Source organism: Otolemur garnettii, unplaced genomic scaffold (assembly GCF_000181295.1).
Source record: "Otolemur garnettii isolate 467f Iridium unplaced genomic scaffold, OtoGar3 scaffold00155, whole genome shotgun sequence".
Classification (NCBI taxonomy): domain Eukaryota; kingdom Metazoa; phylum Chordata; class Mammalia; order Primates; family Galagidae; genus Otolemur; species Otolemur garnettii.
Window position 1 is genome coordinate 4025596 of NW_003852550.1, and position 9516 is coordinate 4035111.

The 9516-nt window shown below is 43.8% G+C and overlaps 1 protein-coding gene across 1 annotated transcript in view; it reads left to right on the forward strand.

Annotated features, from left to right (window-relative positions):
* The window catches only part of TMEM164 (transmembrane protein 164), a 184902-nt gene that overhangs the window by 109331 nt on the left and 66055 nt on the right, over window positions 1-9516 (forward strand). The window contains exon 3 of the mRNA XM_003799740.3: window positions 2152-2218. Within this exon, the coding sequence (XP_003799788.1) occupies window positions 2152-2218 (67 nt within the window). The remainder of the gene's footprint in view (window positions 1-2151; window positions 2219-9516) is intronic.

The following is a 9516-nucleotide window of genomic DNA, read 5'->3' on the forward strand; positions in this document are numbered from 1 at the left end:
GTTTGGCAGGCCCGGGCTGGATTCGAATCCACCACCTTAGGTGTATGTGGCTGGCGCCTTAGCCACTTGAGCCACAGGCGCCGAGCGTGCCTGGAATATTAATGTGATATTTCCTCTCCCAGGGTGAACCTTCGTGTTGTAGCTGTCACATAGGAGGGCTCAGAGGCAGGGCTAAGCCAGACTGTACTACACTCCAGGCCTAGAATGACTATTAATGGCTCTTGCTCTAGGCACTGAAGCTTGCACCACAGTACTCTGTCTCTCTGAGCCGGAGTACTTCATTGAATGACCCTGCTGACAAAGCCAGGTAGGCTGGCCAGCCCAGGAGGCAGGAGTGACCTTCTACTAGTTGTTCCTCCTCCGTTTTATGGACCAAGCTAAGTCCTATTAACTTGTAGGACTATGATGTCCTGGCACAGCCAAAGAGCCTTCTCCACTTCAGTCATCCCTAAAACCGTATTAGGTCCAGGGCAAGGAATGAAGGGGAAGTAGAGGAAACCCTGAAACCAAAAGGAAGGGAAAAGAGCAACCCTGACTTTCCACCTGAGGTCGGACTTTGGCAGGAGGAAAGGAGGGAGGCTTTGATACAGGCAGCAAGAGGAATAGAAGAATGTGTTGCCTGGAATCAGATAAAGCTAGGTTTGAATCCTGGCTGTACTGTCTTATATATTGACCAAATCACCTCACTTCCTTGAACCTGGTTTCGTCATCAACAAAATGGGAAAAGTTATTGTATCAATCTCAGAAAACTTCTGTAAAAATTAAGCAAGAAAGTTCATGCACAACAGTTAGATACTTGCCTGGAATACACAGGGCATCCCACAGGCATTTATTTTCCATAAATAAGAAAAATTAACAAACTGATATTGTGTTACATTTTTTCAATATTTTTATATTCTATATCACTACATAGAGAATAATTTTATGAAATTTTGTAAGGAACATTTTGTAAATAAAGATAACATTTAGCTACTGTTGCCCATATTCTCTATGTAGGTATATATGGTGAGATATATAGGTTGAGATACCCTATATTTTTACCCACTTTGGTCTTTGATTCAGGATGCCTGGGAGATATATAAATTTTTTTTTTGAGGCAGAGTCTGCTAGTCAGTGTGTAGGAGGTTTGGAAACATCTTGGTATCATAGGACTGGTGTGTGTGTATGTGTGTGTGTGCGTGAGAGAGAGAGAGAGAGAGAGAGAGAGAGAGAGAATGAACCCCAGCTAGCATCTTGACTTCTAAGAGGGACATTGACTTGGTGTCTTTCATGCGTCTGTGACACATCAAATCAGCTTTTCTTCAAGAGGAATAGACTGTCATTCTTTGTGTATCCCTTAATAGTAAAGAACCATTTGCCTTGAATAATGAAGGAAGCTACTTAAATCCATCCCCAGAGCCCTCACAAGCAGTGTTTGTTCCTGGGTTAATTGTCCTTAACTTAAGAAGGGGTTCTAGCGTGTATGGATTTTAACAAGTCTGGGACTGGGAAACAGTATCACTACCTGATGCTTCAGACCAGTGGTTTTCTTCTAATTCTTTTCTTTTTTTTGTTTTGCTTTTGAGTCGCAGAGCCCAATATGTAAACGAGATCAAAGATAGCCTGCCACTTTTGAGCTCCCTGCCTCCCTACAGCAACTTCTGAAGGCATTTCTAAGAAAGTGGGGAAACACAATTTGCAAGACTCTGCTGTTGGTTCACTGGGTTGCACTAGCTTTTTCCAGCCAGTTCTCTGATTGGGGGAAAGGATTGGACGAGGCTGTGTAAATAAGCAGCCATGTTATAATGAGTAGGCTTCTACTATAATAACAGGCGCTTAGCTACTGCAGTTCCTTTTCCCATGCCGCCCGAGCTGCTGTAGTTGAAGCTGTTGACTGGGGCTAACCGGATGTTTAGGGAGCACAGAGCTCATTATGCAATAAAGTATTGTCGCCAAAGTGTGTTCGGGAAGTGTTTGGGGGATTCTGAGTCAGCGTTGATGCTCTTCAGAACATTTCAGTTAATACAAAATATGCCACTTTTAATTTATTTTGTGCATGTGCAAACTCTAGTGGAGTTTTCCACAGAGAGCAGCTTGTAATCGCATGTGGCTTTTTCCACCTCTGCAAGAGAGTCATTGTGTGACCTGAGCTCTCTCTTCTCCCCCTTCCAGGCTACAGATGCACATGCTGAATGGGGCTCTTCTGGCATTGCTGTTTCCTGTGGTAAATACTCGGCTGGTAAGTAGCCTCTTCTAGGAATGTATCAGCAGCATACAAAACAGTATTTACTTGCACCTTTATTATCCAGGCTTGGCCTCATTCTTAGCCCATATGCCTATGCAATTTTCAAAATATCTATATAGTTAATGTTGAGGTCTGATGCAGTCCAGTTTTGATGATTGGAGCTTGATGGGGATGGGAGTATTTTGTGGAACTCTGGAGCTGCAGTAAGTGTTCAGATCAGAAATATGACAGAGCACAAAAGCCACCAGAAACTCCTGGAGAAGTTTAGTGGAAAGAAGGGAGCTTCCAGGTATTCTAAGGGGCTCTCATGTAGACTCGGCCACATTGGTCTAGAATAATCTGTTGGGGAGCCTCAAAGTCTCTTCACCAAGTTTCCCCTTGGGCAACAAGTAAATGCCTTCTGTGTTCACCCAAACTCATGGGCTAGTCTGGGTCACACAACCCCCAGTGGCTAGCAGGGAGAATCCCACCCTGGTGGAGAGCTGAGTGATAAGCTGGCTTACAGAAAAGTAGGATTCACAAGGCTGGGGTGGCAGGGACCTGTCCTTGGACTCCCAACACGTAGGGCTGGGGAGGGATTAGCAGACTCCATTAGAAAGCTCAGAAAAAGAAATCACCTGTAAAATCATTACTACTGCTTTCTATTTCCATAATTTAAATTTTCCATAAACATTAAGATCATGGTTTAAACCTAGAAATGATAATTTTTTTTTTTTTTTTGAGATACAGACCTACTTGGTCACTCTTGGTAGAGTACCCTGGCATCTTAGCTCACAGCAACCTCAAACTCTTGGGTGCAGGTGATCCGCTTGCCTCAGCCTCCCAAGTAGCTGAGACTACAGGTGCCTGCCACAATGCCTGGCTATGTTTTATTTTATTTATTTATTTATTTATTTATTTTTATTTTTTATTTTTAAAAGATGGGGGTCTCCCTCTGGCTCAGGCTGGTCTTGAACCTGTGAACTCAGGCAATCCACCACTCTTGGCCTCCCAAGTGCTGGGATTACAGGTGTAAGCCACCACGCTTGGCCCATGATAATTTTTTTTAAGACCGCGTCTCACTCTGTTGCACTTGGTAGAGTGCTGTGGTGTCACAGTTCACAGCAACCTCAAACTCTTGGACTCAAGCAATCCTCTAGCCTCAGCCTCCTGAGTAGCTGGGACTACAGGTGCCTGCCACAACGCCCAGCTATTTTTAGAGACAGGGTCTTGCTCTGGCTCAGGCTGGTCTCCATCTCCTGAGTTCAGGCAATCTATCTGCCTTGACCTCCCAAGAGTGCTAGAATTACAGGCATGAGCCACTGCACCCTGCCAATAATCTTTCTTTCTGGATAGCACTTTATAGTTTTCAGAGTCTCGTCACATAATGATTTGTGAGATACATAGGACAAGTATTATTGCCTCTTGTTTTATGGAGGAAGAAACTAACATTCAGGGAGTCATAAAAGTTCTAAAGGCAGCGTTAGGACTGGAACCTAAGCCTCTTAATCCTGAAAACACAGCTACACTTTGCTCCCTTCCCACAAATGTTTGTGTATACCTTTAATGATAGTCATACTTTTCTAAATGCATGATGTACAATCAGTAGAAATTAAAAGTGAAAGCATTCATCTAAAGCAGTGATTTTGAACTCTATGTTCCAGGCTCATCTAATTAGCTTGATTTAATCATTCCACAATGTAAACATACACATCGCATTGTGCCTCATAAGCAAATATAATTTGTCAATTAAAAAATAAAATTTAAAACAGACTAGTGAACAAACAACATCGAATCCCTGCCCCCACCCTTGGAGAGTCTAAATTCAGGATCTGTGTTGAAGCCTGGGTCTTCTGCTTTAAAAACCTCCCCAGGAGATTCTGGGAGGGAGCTGGAGATGAGAGCCACTGATTTAGTGCAATGGTTCTGACATTAATGCCCATAGCAATCATCTGGGGGGCTTACTAGCCACCCCGCTCCCCAGAAGATCTGTTTGAGAGAGTCTGGGCTGGGTAGTGGCAGGAAATGAACATTTCTAACAAGCCTCCAAGTGATGACAACGCAGGCCTCCCTAGACCACTCCTGGAGAATCAGTGTCTTGCACACTCGTACCCCAAAGTCAATGTATGCTGGGTCCCAGGGCCAGTGTCCCATGGGTGCTGTGTTAGGCTTGCGGAGTTGCAGGCCCCATCCCAGACCTACTGTATCAGAGTCTACATTTGTAACAGGACTCTCCAAGGTAGCTTATATAGACTAGACCGTTTTCCTCCAAGGAGCACAAAGCACCTTGTACACAGACCATTTGAGCCCCTGATAAATGGAACATCCAGGTGGGGGAGGGCGGGTAGCATGCCACTTGTCTTAACAGGCAGGGTGCATTTTGTTTAGTGTGTTCACAGTTGTTTACTGTAAGCTGGGGTTGGCAGGCATGCACTGTGCACGTGGGTACTGGTGCTGTCCCTTCTACGTCCCTCATCATATCTAAGTTGCCTGACTTCACCTGGTGAACTGTAGAATCAGAACTTCTGCCTTGCTCTCAGAGCTAGAGGTTATAATCCCAAAGAACGATTCAAAGAAACCAAATTGAAAAACTCACACTTAAAAAGGAAAAAAAAAAAAAAAACCAACGGCTGATTTCACACACAATAGCATTTTTCCTTGCTGGTTCAAAGCTGTAGAGTTGTGTGGAGCGGAAATTCCTCCCTGCCTGTGGAGGTAACGTGCCAGGGCAGAGGAGTAGATCCAGCTCTGTCTTATCCCGTCTTTCTGTTCCCCTTGTTCCTGCTGTCTCAGAAGATTGGGAGGTCATGCAGAGAAGAGGGCTGCTTGCTCAATTTTCAGCAGCTCTATCAGATCCCAGGAAAGGGAGGCTTATCAGAAAATTTTTCCCTGAGCTAATGGAGGCGGTGATCCTGCATTTGAGTGCTTCCAATCCACAGCTCTGGCCAAACAGTCCCTGCTGTCACATGAGGTGGATATGGTTCCTCCAGACAGGCCACCTTCAGCTCTCTTCTTAAAGGGACTTTTGACCCGGTGAAAACCAAATACCCTTCTTCTCGCAGAGCCTTTGAGCACAAACAGAAGTTATGATTCCCTTTGTACAAACATGAAAACAAAGGCCCCAAAGGGCCCAGTCACATACCTGAAGTCAGTTAGAAAGCTGTGGTGCTGTTTTAATACAGTCAGTATGGTATAGGTATGTACAGCAAAGACGATTCCTGAGCCCTTTAGCAGTAACAGCAGTAGTAATATCAGCTGCCGGTTCTTGTGACTGCGTGCCAGGTGCTGTTCTAGTGCTTTACATGGATTAATCAATTTAATCCTTATCCTAAATTTATGAGGCACGGGTGTCGTTGTTATTCCCAAGATCAAGCCGCCAGTAAGGCTGATATCTTCGGAAGCCTCCCCCCTTGGCTTATAGACGGCCACCCTCTTGCTGCCTTTTCACACGGTTACCTCTCTGTGCACACAAATCCCTACGTAGCTCCTTGTCTCACCGAATCTTACAGGGACAGCCATAAGATTGGATTAACGCCCACTCTAATGGCCTCCTTTTAACTTAATCACATCTTCGAAAGCCCTGTCTCCAAATACCGTACAGACACATTCTGAAGTCCTGGGGATTAAGGCTTCAACAGCTGAGTTTTGGGGACACAGTTCAGCTCAAGGCACATATACTACCCTACACAGAAAACATTGTTTCTCCCCCTACCCTGGTTCCCCTCCTTGTCTCTCTCTTTTCCCCTTCCTTCCCCCCTTCTCTCCTGGCAGATACGCTATTATGTCTGTTACATCAACAGCTAATGCTTTCCAACTAAATGTCAAGCGGTAGCCAACCAGCTTATCACGAGTATTCAAGAAAATTTCCCCGACACTGAAACATCTTTGATGGACTGTCTGTTAACTAGCCATTCCAGTCGCTCTGGTGAATCATTGCACTCTTTTCTGAAATGATTCTGAGACAAGCTTGGGATGCCTCCATTTATGTGTGTCTTTGCAATTGCATTAGGTCTGGTTCTTTTCGATGGGTGGAACCCCTTCTGGACTACTGTGGCCTTCGGGGCTTTTTGCTTTGCAACCCCTTAGTTAAGCTCAGATGGACTTAAAACGGGGCACGAGAAGATTGGCAACGTTTTCTGAAACCTGATGATCCAATTAAGCAGGAAGTCAGCTTTTGACTTTCCTTTTGCCTTTCCTTCTTGGGCCTTTATCTTTTTAATCCTCCCCCTTTTTTTTGCTCATTAGCAGCAATGAGGAAGCAAGAAAAATAAAATGAACTAATTAGTGTGTTTGCCAGTACCACAGGCATACGTACACACACATATATAAAGACACAGCGAGAGGGAGCTCGAGGTAGTTGCCACAGTCAGCTAAAGGATTTAGGGTCATCAGTGAGCCTCCGTGTTCTCTGCTCTGCCCTGTGACTTACTGGCACCACCGTTTGCAAATCAGCTAGAGAATGGCCAGGCTTCAGTTCCTCCTGGTTCACTGCCTTCAATACTGACCCTGGAAGAAGGACCATGTATTCCAGTGGCCGATATTACAAGTAAGTGCTCTTTGCAGCTAGGATTCTGGAGGTCTCTTTTTGGCTTCAGATGAAGTGCCTTAAGGGCAATTTCCAGCGCTATGCCCTTAGGTTTCTTGGAAGGAAGGAGGGGAAATGCATCATGGCACTATTGATTGTTAGGTTAGCAGAGAGCTCAAAGCCTGTCTGGTCTAATCTTATCTTCCAGTGGGGGAATTTAGGAGGATAAATGACTTAAGAAGCTAAGGTGGGTGCCCTTAGAACCTGTGTCTCCTGACTCAGACTTCAGAGCTCTTTTTTAAAAATTTCATGACTGAAATTCAGGGTGAATTTGTATGCTGGTGAGGCAGGATGCTAGAGATGCTTCTTGGCTTCCCTTCATTTAAGAGTTATAGGCTCTTTTGAGTAGTGAAGAGAACTGTAGAGCCTCTTTCCAGACAAATGCCCAGACTCACAATTTTGCAGTCAATTCTAGAAGGGACACAGACTGCCACCTTCTGCCCTAACCTGCCTCTTTCCCATCCAAGGTCATCTGTGGATCTCCTGTTAAGATGCCTTTGCCTAGTTATGGCTTACGGAATAGATGTTTTCCCTAGTTTATAAATTCTTTGTTATAGCCTCTGACCCTCTGTCCTGACGGTCATGCTGGGTTCCTTGTGGAATCCTGTGACTTTGCAAAGAACTTCATCCAATCCAGGCTAAGTGGAAAGTAAAAACCAAGAGGTGGGAGCTAAGTAGGTGCCGGTGGACCTGGCTGCACATTAGGTTTCCAGTTACAGTTCTCACCTTGCAGAGCTGGTAATCTGGTCCTGGAATCAGGTACACAGCCCACGCTACATCCTCAGCTCTCTGCTTTTTGCCCTCTAACCCCCATGAGAATTTCTTCTGAATGTGGAATGTTCTCAGTAAGGGAGATTGGACAGAGAACAGAAACTTAGGATAGTCTATCAGACCCTTCTCAGACTGAAGACTATCTAGCCTGGCCTCTAACTGTGTTTGCAGCCATCTGTCTTCTACTAGTGTTACAAGAAGAGCATTATTAATCCTTTTCATCAAGCTTCTTTCTTCTTCAAGGGCCAAAGCCTCAAGTATGTTATTATCTTATTATCAAAATTGCCCATTATTGTGGATCCATGTTGATCTATTATGTTCCTTTTTTCCCCTTTTACCACTGCTCTCTTTTTGCCTGTTTTTTCTTTCTTTTTTTTTTCTTTGTGGATGGTTTTATTGAATGTTCCTAACTCTCAGACTGAGTGGAAGAAGTTAGTAATGATTTTGCCATTACTGAGGCATTGCCCCACCATTCACAAACATTATGTCAATGTTCTTATGATGCAGCTTTGCTGCTGGCACACCTTGTACCCATCATGTGCACTGCGGGGAGAACTTTGCTGTGACCAATGCAAATAGGCTTGAGAATCTTACTCTTTGCTATTTGGCACATTGAAATGTGTTAATTGACCTAGAATAGTTATTTCTGTGACTGGCAAATCAGGCTATTTTAAAAAGTTATAATTTGGATTTTGGACCTGAACTGAGGACACAGTGTCCCTTTGCTTTCCTGAGGTTATTTAAAATATGAAAAGGTTGGTTTCAAAAGAGGTCTTAACTTCCTGAAGAATAGATTGAAGCCAAATTGTGCCTCAACCTGCTAAGGCAGGGATAATTCTGATTAGATGAACTCAGTGTGTCCGAGGATGTGGGGGGGAGTATTGAGAAGAGTGGGGGGTTCCTGGTCTAAGTCCAATATTATGCACTACGCTAGACTATGTCTAATTACTACCTTTATTTTAAGATTAACGTTTGAGGTCTCCCATCTTCCATCAATCTAGCCTAGATCACAGTATTTAATTGGCAAATTTTTATTGAGCACTTTTCAGGGATGGAGAAAAGGAGATGCAGAAACTGCCAGCGCACATTCCTGGTCCTCAAGGAACTTGTAGTTTAATTAGAAAGATAAGGTGTCAATATCTGAGAACTTAGGGCAACATTAAAGTTGAAATTTTTTTAAAGAAAGGAAAATCACAAGGACAGTTCAGTCTTGATTGTTAAATTGCAGTTGTTCCCTGTCTCAAGAAATGAGAAGAATAATATTAGCATTCATCAAGCACTTACTATTTTTCAGGTAATTCTCATATATTATCACTTAATTCTCATAGGAGCCCCATTTTACATGTGAGGAAACAGATTCAGAGAGATGAAAAAACTTGCTCAGTTACATGATTTGTAAGTTCGAAATCTAAACCTGTGCGCTTTGCACCCTATCATACAACCCCCTGGAGTGATTGTTGGATTAAGTGATCCAGAAAGGCATCACTGAGAAATGCAGTCTGAGCTGAGCCTTGAAGGTTGATTAGAATGTGCATGTAAATTACAGAGGAAGAAGGCAGTTCAAGCTAAGGGAATTCTTGGCGCAGAAGTCTACGAGACCGTGATGTCGGCATTGGGATTCTGAAGAGCAGGGTGGGGGAGTTGGGGGATTCTAGTTGTACATAAAGATGTTACTGCTTATTTATAAATCACCAGAAGGCCTGTGACATTGTTTCAGTCATGTATTTTAGCTCTTATGGTGTTTAAATGTCACGTGTGTTTCCTATCTGTTCGGCATCTAATAAGAATTCCTTACACGTGGATGGGACTTTGCAGTCAGAATAGCTCTTTTACTGCAGTTGGTAAGAGGATGGGCTCAGGGATCAGATTCTCTAGGTTCATATATATATTCTGGCTGGGCTAGTTTTCTGTGTGTGTGCGTGTGTGTGTGTGTGTGTGTGAGAGAGAGAGAGAGAGA